This window comes from Oenanthe melanoleuca, chromosome 5, assembly GCF_029582105.1.
Source record: "Oenanthe melanoleuca isolate GR-GAL-2019-014 chromosome 5, OMel1.0, whole genome shotgun sequence".
Classification (NCBI taxonomy): domain Eukaryota; kingdom Metazoa; phylum Chordata; class Aves; order Passeriformes; family Muscicapidae; genus Oenanthe; species Oenanthe melanoleuca.
Window position 1 is genome coordinate 49,107,356 of NC_079339.1, and position 22,185 is coordinate 49,129,540.

General features: G+C 45.4%; 1 protein-coding gene across 1 annotated transcript in view; it reads left to right on the plus strand.

The window, feature by feature from the left end:
• The first annotated feature begins 3,328 nt into the window (after positions 1–3,328).
• EVL (Enah/Vasp-like) overlaps positions 3,329–22,185 on the plus strand; it is a 137,003-nt gene continuing 118,146 nt past the window's right edge. The window contains exon 1 of the mRNA XM_056493217.1: positions 3,329–3,622. Within this exon, the coding sequence (XP_056349192.1) occupies positions 3,618–3,622 (5 nt within the window). The 5' untranslated portion in view covers positions 3,329–3,617. The remainder of the gene's footprint in view (positions 3,623–22,185) is intronic.

Consider the following 22,185-nt stretch of genomic DNA (forward strand, 5'->3'; position numbering starts at 1 on the left):
CTTGCTTAGGAAAAGCCTTCCAAGAATAAGTGTTTAAAACAAACTATTGTGGACATTTGTTTTCCTTGAAAAGAGGTAGTTTTGTGGACAAGTTCATAGGAAAGTGCCAGAGTTCCAAGAGAAAGCTCTGAGCTGGATAAATTCAGTGAGAAAAAATGACCACAAGACTCTTTCTGCACCAGCCTGGACATGGCATGGTCTCTGAGAAAAACAATTGGATGACCTTGAGCTCCTGATAGGAGGATGTTTACAGAGGATGTTGCCCCAGGCTGTGTGACTGCATAAGGAGGGCATCCTCTTCCTCCTCCTCCTCCTCCTCCCCCCCCAACCTCAAATCTCTGAAGCAACAAACAGAGCAGGCCCCAGGGCAGTTTTTGCAACAGGAGAGGCATGGCAGCAGATCCATCAGGGTTTGCCATGCAGGAGGTCACAGCTGGGAAAGATGCAGCCATAGGGACAGCACTTCTCTTGTGCAGGTCCTTGCTGGGCTCTGCAGGAGAATTTGCAGTTAGGGAGAAGTGCAATGGGAAGAGGGAAGACCAATGAGTTCAGCAGGATGTAGATCACTCTGGTGCGTCAGGATTTCCCCTTGGACAAAGAGCAGGTGAATTAACAAGACTACAGTCTTATTATATAGATATATATAAGATTATGTATCTGCCTATACAAATTACCAGTGTTAAGTCTTTTAGAAGACTTACAGTTCTGATTGCAATATAATGTCAAATTTTTTCCCAGCAAAACAATTATTACATGGTCCAGTCATGTCTTTCTGTCAACACAGTGATCTGGTGGTCAACCAATGAATGTTGATAAGGAAGGCTCATGGATTCTGATTCAAGAAAGACTTTTAAATGCTGTTTTATTTTTGTGCCAGCAAAATTGGCATCTGTCTTTCTTCTCTTGCTTCTTTCTGTAAGAATAAATAAAACAGCGAAATATAATGGTCTAGCCTAGTAACCTCACTGCATTTCTGCATCCCTTCCCAACCACTTCATGGGCAATTAAGCTTCCCAACCCTTTGCAAGGGTAGAGGCTGCACAAGTTTATACCCAGTGAGGTGCTGCAGCTTGCCCAGGGACAGAGTCAGAGCAGGTGCAGGGTGGTGAGTGGCAGAAGCCACCCCTGTCCTTACCCAAGGGTTTGCAGTCCCTTGTGGGCAGCTGCCAGGGCTGGATGGGTCAGGACTGGGGCACATGGTGGCTGTGATTTCAGCTCTTTGTGTCCCTTTATGCTGTGCAGCCAAGGTGCACGGATAAAAGGCTTAGCAGAAGACATTTTTGCATCTATAAAACTAAACATTCTAGTTTTCTATCTCAACCAGAAATTTGTTCGCCTGTTTGATTCATGCCTGTATATACCTATCTTAAGGAAATTATATTTTTTAACAACAGGTTATCAGTGAAATCACATATAGATTTTCTATTTTAATCGAGTTTTAAATTCTAGTATTACCCTGAAACTCTCTAGTTTAATAAGCATCCTCCCTGCCTTATGCTGTCTCCCATATGTTCCATGAGCTGGGCAGTGACCCACACTCTAAAGGATTAGTCAGATGATAGTAATAAGAAAATAGGTTTTATTTTTGCTCATTATTTCTTCATATGCTTACTACCTTCATCACAAATTATGTGGTTGAGCTTCTCCAAGCCACTGTCACTTGGGGGAGACTGTATATCAGATCTGTGGTCTGACATGGTTGTTTCTTTATACAAACAAAGTATATTGTGCCTGGTAGGAAATTTAAGAAAAAACTTTAAGTTTTGGTTTCAAACAAACAAGGAGGCCCCTTAGATACAAGGGAAACAGCTTCTTTAGGAGATCCTTTCTGCCTGAAGTGAGCTTAGATTCATTGGTGGGGCCACTTGGGAAGAGAATGGAGCAGACCTGCTATGGGACAGGGAAAGCAGGAGCTGGGAGCTGTGCTTGTGAGGCACAGGACTGGCGGGGGTTCCCTTCCTTGGCTTTTCAGTAACTCATTATTTTTTAACATATTAACAACCATTGAAAACAGCAATTATCAGATTTGTATGAGTTACCAAGAAACAAGCATGGCCTTGAATAAAAGGCATATTCATGATTACTACCGTGGATTTTGTTGCTGCCGTATTTTTGTTGTTGATTTTGTAGTATATTTCATTTGGTATGGAGCTGCAGTGAATAGCAGCAAAGCTTGACAAGCCAGTGGTGAAATAGTTCTGTAGGACATCAAATCTATGGGTTTGGTTTTTGCAACATTTATTCTGGTGGCAGAGGTTACTTCTACAGTAAAAATAAGTGTTGTATTGGCATGAGTATATAAACTTTTCAGAGAAATTGAAATAAAAATGTAAAAGATAAAAATATAATAAAATAAAATAAAAATGTGGAAAATGGAATTATGGTGACCTCTGTATGGAAGACCTCAGAGACAGCTGCATAATTTTGTCCTGTATCATGGCAGATCCTTGAGGATATTCAAGTGATACCAATTTCAACATAATCTTTTCTCTGCTGGTGGAGACACGGAGAGGGGCAAGGGAAGTTCCAGGCTTTGGATCTTGTGAATATCATCACCCTGCGGTTTGGGCTGCTCAAGGGAGTTGGCAGGCGGAGAGTGGAAGGAGAAGGGCAGCGGGTTAGGGACAGGACTGAGATAAGGAGCGGGGACGAGAGTTGGATGGGAGAAACACAGGGCTTGGAGGGTGCCCAGGGTTCCCGGGGTGGGTGGTGGGAAGATGGGTGCGGTGGAAGGACGAGGCTGAAAGCAGGGCAAGAGATCTCGCAGGGACACTGGTTGATCCAAATGGGAAGAGCGACAGAGCAGGAACCACAGCTGCCCTCCGATGCTAGCTGGAAATGCCATTTCTGCTCCCGCTTCTACCCACAAAAGCACGGGTTCTGTCCCTGCACAGGACAGCACTGTGCAGAGGAGAGGTCTCCAGCCTCGGCACTGCCCCGCTCCAGCCGGGAACGGTTCAGGGACGTGGCACGGCCGAGGGTCCCGCGGAGCCCGCAGCCCCCGGTCGGTGCCGAGCACGGAGCGAGGGCGCTGCCCGCCCCACCTGCAGCGGGCAGGGCAGGGCAGGGCAGGGCAGGGACGGGCAGGGACGGGAAGGGACGGGAAGGGTTGGGCAGGGCTGCGCAGGGACGGGCAGGGACGGGCACAGCAGAGCCGGGCAGGGTTGGGCAGTGCTGGGCAGGGTTGGGCAGAGCCAGGCAGGGTCGGGCCGGGCTGAGCCGGGAAGGGTTGGGCAGAGCAGAGCCGGGCAGGGCCGGGCAGAGCTGGGCAGGGCCGGGCGCTGCCCCGACACCGCGGCGGGGGCGGAGCGGAGCGGAGCGGGGCGGAGCGGGGGGCGGCGCGGCCCCGCCGCGCGTGGGAGCGGAGCGGCGGCGGCGCTTTGTCCTGCCCACACACACAGACACAGACACAGACACAGAGACACAGGCAGCGCAGCCGGGCGGGAGCCGGCAGCATGGCCGGGCCGGCGGAGGGGCTGCCCGGCGCCGCGCTGCCCGGCTAGCGCCCCGGGGCCCGGCGCCGCCGCCGGAGCCCCCGTCCCGCCGCGACACCGCCCGGTCCCGGTCCCGGTCCCGGTCCCGCTCTGATCCCGGCCCGGCCCGGCCCCGCCGGGAAGATGAGGTGAGTGCGGGCGGGGATGCGCAGCTCCCGCCGCGGGTGGGGGCAGCTCGGGTCCCCGCGGCGCTGTCACGCCGTGGGGGTGGGGATTTCCTGTGCGAGGAGAGGTTAAGCAATGCGGCGCTTCCTAGTCCTTCACCGGATGGATAGTACGAGTGGGTGGTGACGTTTTTGGCATGTTTGACTGTCAGTGCCTAAGTCCATCTGACAGATTAGCGCTGAAAGCGGCTGTGAAGCTGCCGCTGTGTGCAGCCGGCATGTGCCCGGTGCTGCCGTGACCCAGTGCTGACATCCCAATGTGCCCGGTGCTGCCGGAATATGCCCGGTGCTGCCGTGCCCTAATGCTGACATCCCAATGTGCCCGGTGCTGCCGGGATGTGCCCGGTGCTGCCGTGCCCTAATGCTGACATCCCAATGTGCCCGGTGCTGCCGGGATGTGCCCGGTGCTGCCGTGCCCTAATGCTGACATCCCAATGTGCGCGGTGCTGCGGTGCCCTGCAGCCGGGATCTGCCGGGTGATGCCGTGTCCTTCAGCCTGGATGTGCCCGGTGCTGCCGGGATCCGCCCGGTGTTTCGGGCCGTGCTGCCGGGGGGACGGCGAAGGAGGCGGGCGGGGAGAGCGGCGTGCGAGGAAGGGAGCGAGGAGTTCACCGGAGAGGCGGAGATGGGATGTTTCTCGAGAGCATCCAGCATGGGCCGTGCCGGATCGCCCAGCCTCCCTCCGGCAGCGAGTGCTACAACTCGTGGTTTTTCTGAGGTCAATTTATCAGTTGTGAACAGGAAGGGCAAAACAGCCCCACCAACCCAATTTCCTGGTGGAAAGATGGAGGGGAAGCGTTATTTGGTTTGATTTGTGCTCGTCCACACCTCTCTCCTTCCTCATTTATTCGAGTTCACTTGAGCTGTCAGTATCTCAGCCCCTGATTCATCTTTAATGCTAGTAAATTTTTCCACTTCATAATTATCTTTAGCAAAGTAAAATTGCTTTGGGAAACCTTAAAAATGGAAATGACAGTTTGAAGCCAGGTATCTTTCTGTGGTGCCTGATTCCTGAATTGCAGGGCTGGCATTGCTCCTGCCAAGTGCAGTGGGAGTCCAGAGAAGCCTTCACCTGCATTTACAGTTATTGCATTTACAGTTTTTACATTTACAGTTTTTACATTTACTCTTGGCACTATTGTGTGTGTTGAAGACTTGGAGCTGCATCGATTTTTTTTTAGCCATTTACATTACCATTAATTTTTCTCAGTTGCTTAAAGTTGCATTCATGGGTAGGGCCAAAAGCACCCAAACCTTCTGTGTCGTGTGTCTGGTGCTCATGTGTCTGTGCAGAAGGTGTGCCTGCATCAGTCTCACCTGCTCTGACCACAATGCTGGCCAGAGGCCTCCAGGGAGAACTCACCAAACACAGCAGATGGCAGGGAAGTTTTCCCTTGCTCCCTGCTCACTTAACAGCCCGGTCGGGAGAGCTCTTGCCCCATGAGGAACAGTTGCTAGAGCTCTCTCCCCAGCAAGAAGGAAAGTTGATTTACTGACTCAAGCCCATCTTTCACCCCAGGGAGGCACCATGGGCAGATTGGAAGGCTGCAGTGATGTTGAGTTTCTCCCACTGAAGATGGGGAATGGGATTCTGCTCCACATGAACTTCCACAGTTGGTGATGTTTTGTTAGGAGAGGAAATAGGGGAGAGAGACCCACCAAGACAGACTGTGATTTAGGTTATCATAATGTACCCAAAGTCATCCCCACTAGAGAGCTAGGGCACTCTCAGAGACAGTCGACCACAGGGTGTTTTGGAAGGAAAAAACAGCTCAGCTCCAGGAGAGGCTCCAGAACTTCCCATATCCTCACTTTTGACAGTGATGGAGGGAGTTTTCTCCCCTCCAGGCTGCCTCTGCTCTCCCTGGGGCAGCCAGAGCTGGTCTGTGTGTGCTGCTGGGTGTGTCCTTGTGCAGCTGCCCTTTCCTGCTTTCCCCACGTGACACTTGGCATCTGCAGGTGCACCACACTTAAAGTAGTCTTTTGTTATAAATACCACTTTCATACTTAACATACATTAGTATTTTGTTGGATTTTTTTAATGGATTCCTGTTTTTAAAAGCTTCCATTACAGATTTTTTTTCCCTTGCATATACAGACATTACTGAATAGCTTGTACTTGTCAGCAAATATGTGTCTGTAAATCACCTAAAACCTTTTCCAATAACAATTCTTGTTTAATAAATACAGGCTGTATAATTTCTAAATACCCTGGCAGGCTATATAATCATTTAATAAAAACCTCCTTGGAACATTTGCTTAGCCATGTGTGTTTTATTTATATCGCTTTTTGTGGTGAATAGATTACAGTGCTATTCTTTGCCCTATTGCATTTATGTGATGGTTTCCATTTTTTGATAATTCTTTATGTCTTTGCATCAAAGGTATGAAGTGTGTGAATAGTGGGTGTACCAGACACCTTAGTAATAAAACAGATTATAATAGATGTTCTGCCTCAAAAATGGATTAGGATCCCTGTGTGGAAAATGTTAAAGTGCAGAGGTGTTATTATTTTTTAGTATACAAAAATACTGCTTTAATATAATAAATGTAGCAGTTATTTGACAGCAGATATTAATTTATTCTTAGAAGTAACAGAATTAGCTCATGTTTGGGAAAATGTCTGTAAATATCGCTGTAGGTGAAAATAAAATTTTTACATTCTGTCAACAGAGGCATAACCTGTAATTTCTTAGTCATACCTGTAGTTTATAAGGCATCTGTGTTTCAGTGGTCCCTATTCTTAAAAAATAAAAACCAGACATAACATTTTGGGTGGATCCCTGAAAAAAATCCATCTCTCTTTCTGCCATGGCTGTAGTGAGTGTATATTTGCTCTCTGTGCTGTGGTCCTGAGGCAGTCATGGGGGAAAGCCTCCCACCATAAGCACTTAGCTTTTTTTTCTGAACAGAACATATAGTTAATATCTGGGGATGGAACCAGCCTCTAGACAGGATTATTCAGATTAAAACTATACCTCCTTCTTTTTTTGTGGTAGCACATGCTTTAATCCAAGCCAAAGTAATGAGTTCAGAATAGAAATTATGAGGGAAGACAGTGTCACTGGGCACCTTAAAGTTTAGCTAAAGTCAGCCTTTTTGTTCTGAGGTTTTTATATAGCTATCAACTGGAATTCTGAAAAAGATGTTGTATTTAGCTGTAATTTAAATGGATGGAACAACATGTTGAGAATAAGAGGACTAAATATTTTTAGTACAAACCTGTTTTAATTACAGGAAGGTATATACATTATACTTCTTAACCCTTTTGTTTTCAGACATAAGCAAGCTAGCTATTTATACCAATAAATACAATGTATTGGGCATTTCAGTGTCCTCTCCATTATCTATTCATTGTTCATGAGATAACTCAAGAGTCTTGCCAGTTCTTTCAGTTTGCATGGAAGGTAACTGAAATTGCATGTATGCAGTGTTACTTTCTAACTTTTCTCTCTTTACCATTTCCTTACGTTTACATCTGTAAAAAACAAGAGAGAGCATGATGTTTTTGTTTATGTCATCGAAATTTGGGTTACCAGCCTCACTGGACTGGTGGATTTTGTAGCTCAGTGATTCTAGCAGAAAAGCAGGAGCACACCCTGAGATGGATAATAAAATCCATAAAAAAGTTGGCTATAAAATATCATTTAATTGATTTCTGAGCTGGAGCAATATGTCTGTAACTTGGCTAATTTTTGTTTAATTTGAAGGCTCTGTCCTGCCATGTTCTGACTCCTGCTGTGTGCTGTGGCATCGTGGTGTGTGCTGGTGGCTTCCTGGGGTCACACCACCCTCCACAGCCCTGCCTTTGGATGTGTTGAGCCTGTGCCACACACTTCTGCCAGCAGCTCTTGATAGGAAAAGCCCAGCCCTTTGCCTGTCAGGGCTTGGTCAGCAAAATCCCAAATGGGGGTACAGTGCTGCTGCCAGAAAATTGCTTTTGTTAGCTCAGCCTTGATCTTTAGAGAGCTAGGTAAGCTCCAGCTGCAGGGAAACTGGTTGTCAGGAGATTTTGGAGCTCACTGAAGGTTGTACCACGCTGGCTGTGGCCGTGTAAAGGCAGCACTGGGTTTCCATCAGCATTCCCTGACTGCCAGCCCCTGGAACAGGCAGGCCAGCTGTGCCTCTTTCAGACTGTTATTCTGTATGCTTTCAACTTTTTTTCCCTTCTGTAAAATACAGCATAGATCCTGGACATCTTTTTCTGCACTCCCTCATTTTTTGGGTAGTATTTTGTAGTGGTATAACTGAGGCTGAAGATAATCTTCCAAATGTGCACAGGTCTGTTTAACTCAGTGTTGTGGGTTTGTGTGGTGTGTCCCTTCTGTTCCTGGGTCACTCAGACCATGTTAAACAACAGATGCACAAATAGAACAGCTCCATTAAAGTATGTCACAATAAAAGATGTTGCATAGTCTGACTGCACTTGGCTGGCTGCTGCTTTGGGCAGTACAGTACTTCTCTCTTTTGAAGTATTTTACTTTAAATATTTGTATTTCTTGTAAGAAATCATACAAATATTTCCAACGTGCAGACACAATTCAGTTTCATGTAATTTCCTGTATCTTGCAAGTTCTGTGATTTCTTTCCTTTTTCTTGCTATGTCAGTTTCACTCAGTTCTGAGCACTGTATACGGAGCAGTATGGAACTTCTTTAGAAAATATTTCTAAAACTGCTGCCAAAATAAAATGAATTACAGCTAACTTTTAATCCTAATAATTACAGAATTGAAATAAAATAAATTGAAATAAAATAAGTTGAATGAGCTTTTTTTTTTTTTTTTTTTTTTTTGAGAAGATATTTATAAACATTTCAGAGTTCTTTGTGGAATCAGAACCATAGTATCATCTCATCCACTCTTTATTTACATGCTTGGAATATTATTGACAGTATTTCCAAAACTATTCATCATTTGAGAGCTGTAGAAGCATTAAGGATATCTGTCTTTACTAGTTAGAGGAGACAGAGTGGGCAAGTCCTTATCAAAAATTTGAGCCTGGAAACCTTCACATTTCTGACCATGCTCTTCTTCTTACACTCTGCAGACCCTCCCACTGCAGGCTCCCTAGTGCTTTGAGGTACAAACTGTGCAGCCTAGCTGTTGGTATGGATGAGCATTTTCTGACTACAAACCATGTTCCCTGGCAAAAAAAATATATTTTTCACTTGAGTTCATGGTGGAGGTGTTTTTACCTACCCTGATTTATATAGACTGTTTATCAGGAGTTAAATACCTTAAATCACTGAACCTCCCTCCCTGACTGAATTTCCTGTGGGCTTTCATGTGATCACCCTCACAGTCAGCACTAGGGCTGGACCTGTTTTGTAGAATCACAGAATGCTTTGGTTTGGAAGGGATTTTAAAATCACTCCAACAGGTCCCTGTCTTTCCTGTGCTGGGGGCCCCAGAGCTGGGTGCAGCACTGAGGGTGGGTCTCATCAGAATGAAGTAGAGAGGCAGAATCACCTCCCTCCACTTGCTAACCCTTTCTTGGTGCAGCCCAGGGTTCAATTGGCTTTCTGGGCTGTGAGCACACACTTCTGGCTCGTGTCCACGTGCTGGTTTGTTCTGTGGAGGCTCCTTGCCATTGAGTTCAATCTCATTTAGGTGAGCAGTTCATTTCCCAGGCAGTAGGTGTCATTCCTGCAACTTGAGATCTCACAGTTGTATTTCTGTCTTTCTTCAGCTTCACATAGGTGTCAGGATGGATAGACATCTTTTTCTGTGAAAAGAGAGTAAAGGAGAAAAAAAAAAAAAAAAAAAAAAAAGCAAACTGTGTGGTACTGTGACTACTGCAGTAGTGTGCCTTGGGTGCAGCACAGGGAGATGCTCCAGCAGTTTGTGTTCCTGCTGCAAGGCCCAGTCCTTGTTGCTGGGGTGAGCTCTGTGGTGCAGGCATGCTCTGCTGCCTTGGCTGGTCTGCAGCTGCTAAATCTCCTAACCTTTTTGGCATCGTTGCTTTATCTGCTGGAGGATGACAATTCTTACCTGAGAGGGAATTAAGATGATTAAGTAGCTGGGTCTCAGTCTAGCACAGGATTTAAGGCTTAAGTTTGGTCCTGTTGCAGTCCTTGCTTTGCTAGATGGGAGTCTCCTGTTCAAAAAGCATTTCTGAGGATGACAGCCATCTTTGTAGTAAATGCTAAGCATTACAGCAAAGTTCATTGTGTATTGCTATCCATTCATTCCTTCCTCCCCTTCGTTCTTTTCCCATTCCCATCATTCGCTGCTTCTCAGTCAGCGTGTGTAGCTTCCTTCCTTTATCCCTTGTCAGTAAGCCACTCCCTCAGAAAGGAGGAGAGCTGGAAAATACAGTGAAATGGCATTAACAAGAAGCAGGGCTGTGGCCACCATAATCCCTTTAACTGCATGCTGGATGCTTTTCTCTCCACGGCTGTGCAGGAGCTTGGCTGCAGCGACGTTCCGAGGGTGTGGGTTTGCATGTGACAGGAACAGCTGAACACACCCAGGCTGCTGAATGCTCGTGGTGAAAGGGTAGCTGAAATCAGTAAATCCAAGTGTAAAAGCTGCAGTTGGAAATGTCTGTTACATGTGTGCTGGATGAGTGGGAATATTCAGCGCTGAACAGACCAGCACTGCTCGATTCATGGTTTGCAGTGCAGAGGACATCCAAAGAGAGATCAAAAAATGCCTACAAAAATTTTAAAAATCAGAAACAAGGCAAATCATCCCCATATGCATGTATTTCATGCAGTTTGTATGTGTGTACCTATTCCTGTTAGCTCCTTACTGTTCTTATTAGCCACTTAAAATACTTTTGATACTAAAATCATTTTATTACACAGCTGTTTTGTCTGTCATTTTAGCTCCCACCTGCCAAACAGTAGTGGGATTTGAGATAATCTGTGAGTTTCTTTTTGAAAAGGATTTGTGATTTAAAATGGGAGAAATACTGGACAAGTATATTTTGACAGAATGAGGTAACTTTAATATTATGACTTCATCATGAATTAGTGTTGAGTGCTGCAACACATTTGCATGCTAATCTTTCTTTTAATTAACTGAATACATGACCTAGGTGAATGTACATCAGTTTTTGATTCTACAGCTGTTATGTTGAGAAGTAAGGGTTGTATCACCCAAATAAAGCAGCCTTCTCAGGCAATTAATTTCTTTGACTAATCAGTAAGTAGAAGAGTGAAAACAGGGACTTACATATTCATTTTACCTGTGTGCTTAATAAAATGCCCTTTATCAGTCCCTGTTTTTTGTTTTGCTTTTCTGGTAGTAAGAACCATCTTTGGGTAGGTGGAACAAGGAGTTCCATCTCTTCATCACACTTTGGCACATGCACTACAGTCCATTAGAGGTGCTGCTTTGTCAGCTGTCACCAAAGTGATCCACAGCTCACGACACCAGATTCCACTGCTAGCCCAGTGCTGTGAGGGATCCTCCCAGAGCCTGACCTCCTGCCTCTTGGCTTTGTGTTTATTTGTTTTAATTGGTGCTGAACTGTCAGACATTGGTGCACAGCATGTGCAATCACACACAGGCCTGTCTGGTCCATCACACACCCAGCAGCATCCAGAGGCACTTGCCTGGACCTGCAAGTCAGCCTGGAGCCATCAGCCTCATCCTTGGGGATTTCAGCTGCCCACATCTGATGCTGGAGGCAGGGAGAAAGCCAGCTGATGCTGTGGCATTAAGGCCTTAATCTTGAAAGGACTTGTACACATTCTTGACCTTATTACTGGGAACAGCATCCTTGATGTTTGTGAACCTAATGGCCATTGTGACGAGCCCACTGACCGTAATGAATTAAAGTGTTGAAGGGCTTGGGGTCTGATGGAGCAGTGAGGGCTCTCTTCTTCATTTGAGGGCAGGACTCAGCAGGGGAAATTTGTAGCTTTAAGGAGGGGAGACAAAAGTTATTCCTGTCCTCTGTATGGAAGTCCTCACCTTTGACATACACAAACATGAGTATGAGCATCTTGTTTAAAATACACCCCCACCCCCAAAGAACAATTGCTGTCTGGAGACCTGTCAGTAAGTCAGAAACAACCCCAGCCCTTGGGGGGCAGAGGAGATGGACAGGTGGTACAAGGAGCATGTTTGCTGAGAAACAGTGTGGAGGGCTGGGGCTGCCATCCTAATGAGGCAAGTGGGGTAGGTCCTTCTCTTTCAGGTTCACAAGCAAAAATGGAAATAAGAAGGGAGCAGAAGGATGGTCAGTGTGTTTAGTGTAGCTGAGGAGTGTGTGTCTTCTTGGGGGGTCCCCCAGGGCTTGTTGTATTGACCCCAGGGAATGTCTCATTTTATATTCCTCAAGATGTGACCCAAGGGTGAGCTGCAAGGGTCTGCTTGTCTCTTCTGTCCTGGCTTGCTAAACAAAAATAGTGCTGGGACTGCATGACTGCAACCCTTTGCAGGAGCTCAAAAAACCTGAGCCAGCATACTATTTTAAAATTTCATGGTATTAAATATGAGAGTGTTACAGAAATAGCAGAGGGGACACTGAGCCAGCAAGCTAGGGAATGTGGAAACAAGTTTGTGAGAGCAATAAAGGCACACAAGGACATTTCTCAAGCTATGAAGTGTGTTCAGAGGTGTGTGGGGTGAATGCCTTGTGTGTGCATTTAGATGTTACTGCTGCCCTGAGTGCTGGTGCAGCTGTGGTTTACTCAGCCCTCCCAGTTTCCAGCTGGCTCAATCTCCTCAGTCAGTTGTCCAAGGAGCTGTGTGTGTCTGTCAGCACCACACAGTGGGAGGGGCAGAGAAGGCTGTGCTGCCCCACTCTCAGCAGGTCAGCCCAAGTGGAATTGATGCTCTGTGTCTGACCCTCCTCAGTGCTGATTTCATCCTTGCAAGAGCTCTCATTCAGATCACTGCATGGTCTGATTAACCCAGTCGTTTGCTAAGGGCTTGCATGCTAAATTGCTAAAAGAATAGTCCTTTTTCCTCACCCAGGAATGCTTTCTATGGTCTCCAGTCTCTGATCTCTTTGTCACTGCAACCTTAGTTGCTCCCTGATGCCAGCTGTCATCTGTTGCAATCAGGGCTTCTTCATCATCCTTTTGCTTCAGAGGTTTGGATACCTTTTATGACCCTTAAAAAATGATAATCCTGGGTGGACACTGCAAAACAAGCAACACAGCTGAAGTTTCCCTGAAAAAATGTTTAAAGGTATGCCTGGGTATTAAAGGTTAGCCTGACCTTGCTAGAGACCTTGTCTTCTATTTGAATGCACTGGGATTACAATCTAATATCAATTTCCATCTCTGACTCCCCAGCACCCATCTCAGTATGATAGGCCTGAACTGCAGTTCAGTTTCACAGATGGTACCTGCATCACAGAAAATATTGGATGACTAGTGCCCTAAATACGACAGAGTGCATTTGTCTACACATCTGTGTGTACAGAAAAATCTCTTTAATGGCAAAAAGCATAGTCAGGTAAGAGGAGTGTGAAGAGTTTGCTAGAAGATTCAGTGGTGACTTTTTAAGTGTTGGGGCACGGTAAACAAAATGAGAAGACCTTAAAACTGTGAATAAACATGGCAACTCAATTTAACATGTCTGCCTAAAGAAGCAGGCTTTCATGATTTTTTGTTATTTTATTACAAACAAGAGCTTTGGTAACTGCTGTGTTTTCCCAACAGTAAAAAACATGTCAGATATTTTCATGACCTGCTATTTAAAATATAACCACATCAAATACTTCAGCTTCCTTGAGGATTGTCACATTTTCCTTCAGGACATGCATTTCTCATGGCCCATCAACATCTGTTCAGCTCTTGCAGTGCAGGAGGATGAAGTGAAGACTTCCAGGGTCTGATTTTCTCTCCAACCTCTGGGCACCAGAGGAACTTTAGTGAGGACAGAGACAGGGGAGAGGCTTCATGGGGAGTGAGCATGCAGCAGTGTGTCCTCAGTGGGGTGCAGCTTCAAGTACCCCTTTCCTGGGGGGTGAATTCATTGGCAGCTCAAAACTGTTGATTATGGGGGGAATTTCTGCAGCATCACCTCAGGTTTTTGCTGTCTGAACAAGGATTTGAAGGAAAACTAATCCGAATCATCAAAAATGTGAATGTAAAGTAAATTAGTTAAACTAAATTAAACCATTGTATATATTACCTGATTCAGCATTCAGGTGACCTTGATTTGATTAAGCTTAATGCACATCAAAGTAAATGATACTAAATATGAAATAGGGTTGATTTAATTAATAATGAGTGTGTCTGCAGGGATCTAATGTGGTTTCATTCATTACAGAAATGTTAATTCAGATTACCTTTCTAGAGTTTTCTCATGTAGATAGACCTTACAGGACAGTTTATTAGTTAGGCCAAACTGGTGTAATTGTGTTTACTCCCCCTTGGCTCTAGAAGGACCTTCCCACTGCTCTCCTCTTGTGGCAGTTCATGAGCATTCTGTTGTGGGATATTTTCTTAATTTGTTAATCCAGGCAAAGGAAATGAATCAGTTTTCTGTTGGCTTAATCACCTTTTCACCTGATTTGTGACTGTGTGGTGCTCCACAGGGTGAAGGCAGGAGTGTGAATGTGTGATCAAGGTGGAGGGGGTGGGAACTCACTTCAGGTCACCCTTGGTTTAAGAGACACCCTGCTTCCACCCACACTGATGGGTTACACAGCACATGGACAGGAAAAATGAGCTTTGCTGGAGCTGCTTTAACTCACATACCACCAATTTTGATTTTCTTGGTGTTTATGTACAACTGTGACACATTGCTTGGCTTTGGCTTGTGCTCTTCCCCTCTGTCTCTTTGTCTCCTTTGTGCCTCAGTAGTACTACAGAGCATGTGGCTTCTGAGCAGCATCACCCACATGCCCTCAATACACACAAGCTCTACTGACCCACTTTCTGACTGCTTCTCTTCCTTTTCTGTGGGTGGCCTTGAAGTTCTGTGAGTGTATTTTTTGCTGCATGATTATTAAGGGAATGGGCACACCAAAATTGTGAAGATGGGATAGCTGGAGTGGCTGAGACCTGCAAGTGTTTATGAAGGGTGTTTTATAAGGATGGACTTTGTTTTCAAAGAATTGTGCAAAACAGTGCTGTGATTCAAGTGTAAAACTTGAACTGAAGCACCTGATCATTTTCAACAATTTGCCAGGTTGAAAGTACTGGAGAGACTTGAGGAGAGGAGTGGATGGTAAATATGAACTAGATACAGCAAAGATTATCTAATTCCATAGCTTGGTTTTTTTTTCTTTCTTTATTTCTTTCTCTGAATAGGAGTAAACTGGTATTTGAAGAATAGAGAAACTCTCCAAAACATGTCCTGAACTTTAACGAGAACCATGACTTTACTGAAAAAAACCTCTGAACTTTGGAAAGTGAGGTGGGATATAATATTGTGCTTCAAAATTCACTTGAGGTCTATCCCCAGAGTACTGGCTGTTCCTGGTAGTGTCTTCACACCTTCTAGTTTGAGTTTGCACCAGGAATCACTCCCAGATAGTGACCAAAGCAGTGCTGTCAGCCTTTAGAAGCTTCCTGTGAATATTTGGCTCATTCTCTCTGGAGCCAGGCTTTGAAAGCACCAAGCTGTGCCCATCCCATCCTGTTTGAATATCAGCACACCCAGGCATGTAAACAATGTGCTTCTTCATGAGGCAGTGAAAATCAATGAGGCTTTGAAAAGACATACTCTTTAAAGTCATGGCCTTATTTGGGAACTTGCAAGAAGCTTGGCTGTCACAGGAGAATATTTTGGCTCCATGACAGTTTTCTTTTATATGGTTCTTCAGTGAGGAATCTCCTGGGTTTGTGCAGTGATAGCTTGCAAGTGTTGTGTGTCTTTTTCAGCTTTTCCCAGGAATATTTGCTTGAGGAGAAACCAATGTGTTGGTCAAAAGAGGCCAAAGACCCCTTTTGACCTCTCTTATCCAAAGTATGTAGAGAAAAAGCAGGTTTTCAAAGACAAAATGAAAAATTCCTGGTATTTTAGTATTCCTCAGCAAACTCACAAGTTTATATCATAATTACTTCTCTATACATTTTTTATTTCTCAGTACTCATTTGCTGAGTGCTGCCTTCTGTTTATGTAAGTGTGGGATTGTTTAGGAATAATCTGGTTCAACATCACACTTTTGGTCCTTACACTCCTTGGGAACATTTCCTTTATGTTTCTAACACCTTGTGAACTGCAGTGGGATGAAAGACCTGCATGATAAAGATAAATAATAAACTGAAGGGAGAGTGTCAGAGACAGAAGCATTTTAGACTTGAAGTTATTTGGGAGAGAGGAGAGAGTTTATCTCAGCAGCATTTTGAAAGGGTTTCAGAGGAGGTGGTTGAAAGAGAAAGGGGAATTAGAGAAGAAAGGTGTGATTATAACCTAAAAATCACTGTGGCTGTTTCTGAATCCCCTGCCTGTATGATACAGAGGTGGAATATAAAATCATTTAAGCTGCACAATTTAGTGAGTTCTGAAGGAAGAAGGGCCTTGAGGCCACACTGCTGTTGGAGACCTGGGGCACAATGGTGGGCAATGCCACATGGATCTGTCACAACAGATTCCAGAAAGGGCACCCTCAAGCATCAACAATACTCTTAAGTGATTATAGTTTTTTGGAAAGCTGAGAAGACAGGGGAGGAGGTCTGTCTGTGGGACTAGTACCTATCCTTCAGATTTTGCTTCCTACTGAATCCTCTGCTCCATCATCCTTGTCTGGTTTTCCTTGACCTGTCTTGCCATTCCTGTGCTGGTAGTGACCCAGCAGACATTTCAGCTCTGTTCTGCTCTGCCCAGTGCCTTTCTGCTCCTGAGGAGGTGGGAGGCAGCTGCCAGGCTGGGCTCTGTGCCAGCCCTGCACTGCAGGGTGATATTGGGCTGGTGCTGGTGTGAATTTGGAGAAGGGACAGGGGCAGAGGGCAGAGTACCTGGAGCAGAGGCAACCCAAGGGTCCAGCATAGTACTAATATCAGTATTGTGCATCTAATACCAGCCTGAGACAGCAAAAGGGGCAGTGCCCACAGCAGTGGAGGGGAAAGGAAGATTTGTGAAACCTGAGAGAGCTTGAGCTATTTGCAGCCAATGTGGGGAATGCATCTAGGAATGTAAGGCTGGAAGGAGCACGTGTCAGGGTGATGTGCAGCTCTGAGAGAGAAATGTGAGTTAAAATGTTGAAGAATAGGGATTCTTGTCTGTGGCTGGAAACTTAGAGGGAGTTTTGGGAGCAAGTGGAATAATTTTTGGATAGTATTTGACATTTTGTGATCATTTCTCATTTTGTGAGTCTTGTGAATTGATTTCCAGCGCCTTGCTGTTTCTGTCTTCCCTTTCAAGGTCATTGGGGTTCACTGGTTACTCTGTAGCTTCATTCATTAGGAATTAGCTAAGCTGGGATTTGACTAGGATGTTCATCTGGGATCACCTGAACCATTTGCTTCAGGAAGTCATTCATACTTGAACAGACAAATCTCCTGTTAAAGGACAGGTCATGCTCACCTCTCTTTCCCTCCAGAGACGAGGGAAGTAGGATTTGACTCATGAACAAATACTTACTGCTTGGAGATATGAGTCAGTTGTCTGAGCTGAATTGGTGCCCAGTTCCCTTTCAGAAGACCTGGGGTATCCAAGGATGGATGTGTGGCCATGAGCAGAGCCCAGCTGGGTGCCAGGCACTGCTCACATGCCTGGACCCCTGGGTTTGCACCCCAAGCAGGGCTGGCAGGATGGCAGCAGGAGTACACAGTGTTCCAGCTGTGAGCACTGCTGGCAGGGAAAAGCTTTTGCTTGCTGCAGTTTGCTGTGGGGTTTGGTGTGCAAATATGAGTCAGTGGAACTAGAGCCAGATTGCTGTGACTGCAAAACCCACTCCTGATTTCCCCTTCTGTCCTTTCCTGGTGCTGGATACCTCAGTGCAGTTTTGGGATGGACAAAAATGTCTCTCATTGCTTTTTCCAGGGCTGTGACCTGATTGCAGGACAGACTGGATGTGTTCTGTGTTCTTGCCTCTTAGTCTAGCCTAAGTGATGAAAAGAGCCCCCTCAGCACAGGCAGGGAGGCAACTGGTGTTGTACTAATCTTGATTAGGTAGTGTAGGGCAGTTTGTACTACTGCCTCTTACTTGGCTGTAAAAATGCTACCAGCTCTACCATGGGTAGTTAATCATGGTTGTAGAGACCAAGGAGGCAGTTTTTTTTAAAGGCAGAGTGAGAAAATGGGATAATTCAGTTAAGAAATGATAAGCCATGCAATTGTAGCTGGGCAAGGAGTGTGTATGAGTGACCTCCTGCTCTGCTCCTCCTCCAGGCTGGTTCCTCCTGGCTGGGTCTTGAGCAGGAGTGGTGGAGGGCCAGGGCTTGGGCTGCTGGGACAGTCACAGTAATGGTTTGATTTGTTGAAGGCTGGTTCAGGCTGTGCATAGAGCAGAGGTCTGGGGGCTGGCAGAGTCAAAATGAGAATCAGTAACTTTGCTGCACAGTCCTGAAGCAAACAGTGGGGCTTTACTCACTATTCCAGCCACCACCTCAGAAATCCTGTTCTTATTAGGAAGATTAGGAGATGCATGGAAAATTCTGGTTATAAAACAAACTCCCTCTAACATGGGGTCTCTGTTAGTGTTTTGGTTTTATGCACTCTATTTTGTGCTTGTGCTTTTGTTAGGAATCTCATCCCTGCTACCACTGGAAACTGGAGAATTGATGATGTTCAGAAGTGTGGGGGTTCATGGATTGTGTAAAGGCTTTTGTTAAAGGTTTTTGTAATTTTCATGCATTTGACTCTAAAAGGTAACATGCAGCTTAGAAAGGTATTTTTGTATTAATTTTGACACATCCTTTAATTAAAGTGTCAGACCTAATGCTGTTTCATTGGAAAAGCCAGTGGACCCTCTCCTATGGACTCTTCCAGCAGAAGCAGAAAAAATCAGGAGCTGTGATATTTCTCAGCTTCTTAGACAAAAACAAACCAAAAACCCCACAATTTCTCAATCTCACTCTTTCTTTGTGTGCAGAACAAGTGAGGGATAGAAACATGATATTCAAAACAATACTTTGCAACATAAGCTTCCTAATTTGGTTTTTATTTACCATAGAATATCATAAAATATTTCTGCTTGCTAGGTCTGGCTCAAAAATACTGGATCTTCCTGATGCTCTGCCAAGAGACTGGTAAAGCTGGCACATATCCATTGACCCTCTGCAGGGGTCAGCATGGCCAAGCCACCTGCATTTCAGAGAAAGGCCCCCCTGAGCTTCTCCTGGGTTGTAAAATACACTTGTGGCCACCCCTAACTTTCCTCCAGCCTTAAAGAAGGCAGCATGAAGTCTCAACATTGTGGTCTGACTGTGTCAGTGGTTTTTGTTAAAGATGATGTATAATCTTCCTCCCCTGTGTGTGCTTTCCTTGGGGAGCAGGCGTTGTCAGTAAGTAAATTCCAAATGAGATCTCACAAAGGGGAGAGGCTGTGGGAATGACCTGATGCTGCTTCTGGAACATCTGCAGTAGCAGCCAGACACACTTAGGGAGCAAACTGTTCTGTGCCCAGGGGATGGGAAGGTCCTGCTCACAGAACCAGAGAGTTGTAGAGGTTGGCAAGGACATCTGGAGATCATCGAGCCCTTGCTCAGGACCTTGTCCTAATGAATTTTGAATATCTCCCAAGATGCTGATGAGGCAACCTGTTTGAGCACTCATGGTAGAGGAGTCTCTTCTTATTTCTGAATTGAATTTCCTTTATTTCAAAATTTGCACCTATTGCCTCTTGTCCTGCCTCCTGTGAGAAGAGCCTGACTGTCTTCTTTACTCCCCCATTGTGTATTTTTACACAGTGGTGAATGTGTCTGTAATGATGTGATGTCAGAAGCCTTACTGGAGGCAAGACTTGGTGCAGAGTAGGCCAGAACCTGGCCAGGGTGACAGTGGTGTCACCTTGTTGTGGCTGGAAGCACAGCTCCAGTGACAGCACACCACTCCTGCCAGCAATGTCATTTGGGTTGGTGTGTCAAAGTGCTGATGGGTGCCAGCATGTAATGGAGCCTTGGAGGAATTAGAGCTTTGTGTGTTCTCATGGAAGGGAGGAAACATTGTTCTGAAATTGCCACAGCTTAGGTCTGGTGCTGCTGTCAGAAGCTGTTTCTGAACAAAGAATTCCACAGTGTGTGTGAATAATTCCTGCACATGTTTATTCTAATGTCTTTTGCATCAGATGCAAGGGAAAGAAACATTTGTGGGGTTTTTTTCAGTTTTCTTGTAGGAAGAAATGGGAGAATACATGCTAATGTGATAGCAATGCAGCTCAGTTTTGGCAGATCAACATCATTTGATAATATTTACACTGAATAACCTCCACATGTAGCACCTTCCAGCACCCAAAGGAGAGCTGGAGAGGGACTTCTTGTAAGGGCTTGTAATGATAGGCCAAGGGGGAATAGCTTCAAATTGAAAGAGGGGATGTTTAAATAAGGGATCAGGAAGAAAGTCTTTACTGTGAGCATGGGAGGCACTGGCACAGGTTGCCCAGAGAAGCTGCCCCATCCCTGGAAGGTTCAAGGCCAGGTTAGATGGGCCTTGGAACAACCTGGTCTAGTGGAAGATGCCCCCACCCACTGCATGGGTTGGAATGGGATGATATTTCCAACCCAAACCATTCTATAATTCTATGTTCCAGGTGAAATTCAGGCCTTGATCCATTCTCAACTTTCACATTATGTGTATGTAAAATCCCCATAAGCCACTAGCTCCTTAGACCTGGGTGCTGTGATCTTGTGCTGCAGAGAGCATCTGCTCAACAGATAGATTAGCCATGGAGTTTTATCAGCTGCAGTGAGGTTACTTTTGGCCAAGAAGCAGAACTGTGAAACTTAGCCTTCATTTTTCTCTTGCCTACATCCTGCCATCTAACTAGAGAATGGAGAGGTGTAAGTGTTAGAACCCACCCCAGAAGGGAGGGGTAACCCAGGTTTTGTTAACAGATCCCTTGGGGCAGGATAGAGGGAAATTACACTGAATGCTCTGTGTCTGTAAATACACAAGTTTAGGGTTCACTGTAGAAAAATCTGGTTGCACAGGAAAGCAGGTATGTACCCATTTTGATTTTTGTTAACTACAGCAATATGACAATATTAAAGCATAAAAGTATCACTTAAGGAAATGTATAAGAAAGAAAGGATAAGAGTAGAAAGATCTCACCACCCAAGGGGTTCTTGCTGAGGCTTGGTTGTTTTATTTTTGGTGTTTGTTGGTCAGAGGGATGGCTGCAGACTGATTCCATGAGGAGCTGGTAATGGTAGTTTTCCTAAAGAGGCAGTGAAGAAGATGCCCAGGCCCCACCATCTGTTTGGTTTGTATTGTCAGGTTCAGGTAGGAATGCCCAGGTACCTCCCCTGGGCAGGGACTTTAACCTGGGTGATGTGATGTTGTGGATCAGGGGATGCTGAGGGACTGTGACACCTTCCAGGATGTTACAGCTGCTGTTCTGTCAGTGCAGTTGATCCATTATGGCCCTTCAGCAGAGATGGAAACCTTCAGGCCACATGAGAGTGTCCTGGTGCTGCCTGGCAGGATTATCCCAGCTGAGCTCACTGCAGGTGACAGGACCCCCCTGGCAGGGTCTGCCTCTGTCCTCTCCCCACCCAGCACCAGCTGTACCTGCAGGGCTGGGCTCAGCCTGCTCCTGGGCAGGCACTTTGCACATGGGCAGCTTCCCCAGAATGTCTGAGCATCGGCATTCCTGTGGATACATTCCTCCCCCCAGACCTGGGATGGTTAAACTATAGCATCTCCATTATCTCATGCTCCTGTCACAGTCCAAATTCCATTTGGAGAGGTGTGGGCTTTGGGGATGGTTGCAGATGGACACCTGCTTCTTTGCTCCAGTGGGGAAAAGCCTTTCAGTGGTTGTAGAAATGTTTAATCCATGAACTGCTTCAGTCTCTCACAATAAGAAGACTAGGAATACTCTTCTAATGTTTACCAGAGAAGATGTCTTGCAGACACTGATATTTTCCATGCAGAATAACTCCTGCCTTGCCTGTATACTTGATAATGAGTCTCAAATTCAGGCAATAATGTGCCTGTTTGAGTGGGGCAAGTTGCTTGGCTCATAGTGGCTGCTACTTTTGGCTGCAAGCATGCCACTGAACAGTTGTAACACTTTACAAGATTTATAAGATCTATAAGATCTAGACCACTGGCTTGCTTGGAGATGACAAGAAGCCAGGGTGTTTGTGGTGGTGTGTGTATTTGTATTTATGTCTGAAGAACACAGGTGGGTGTTTGTTGACATATGAGGTGTATACCCCACATAATTATTGTGAAATGCCCTTTAGTGGATGACCATGGTTTATTCAGACACTATTTCCAGTTCCACTGACATTTCATTTGATAGTGGTGATAATGCTGGTCGAGTTTTAGCCTCTAACTTCCCTTTTTTCCCCACTTTATCCCTCACAACTTGGAAAAAGTAAAATTGGCTAATTTCAGCTAGCTTTTAGAAAGTTTCCAACATACATTTCCTTTTATTTGCCCTGATAGTGTCTTCTGTGTTTGTACAGATACCAATCAGCAAAGATGTAGCTGTGGTAAGATATT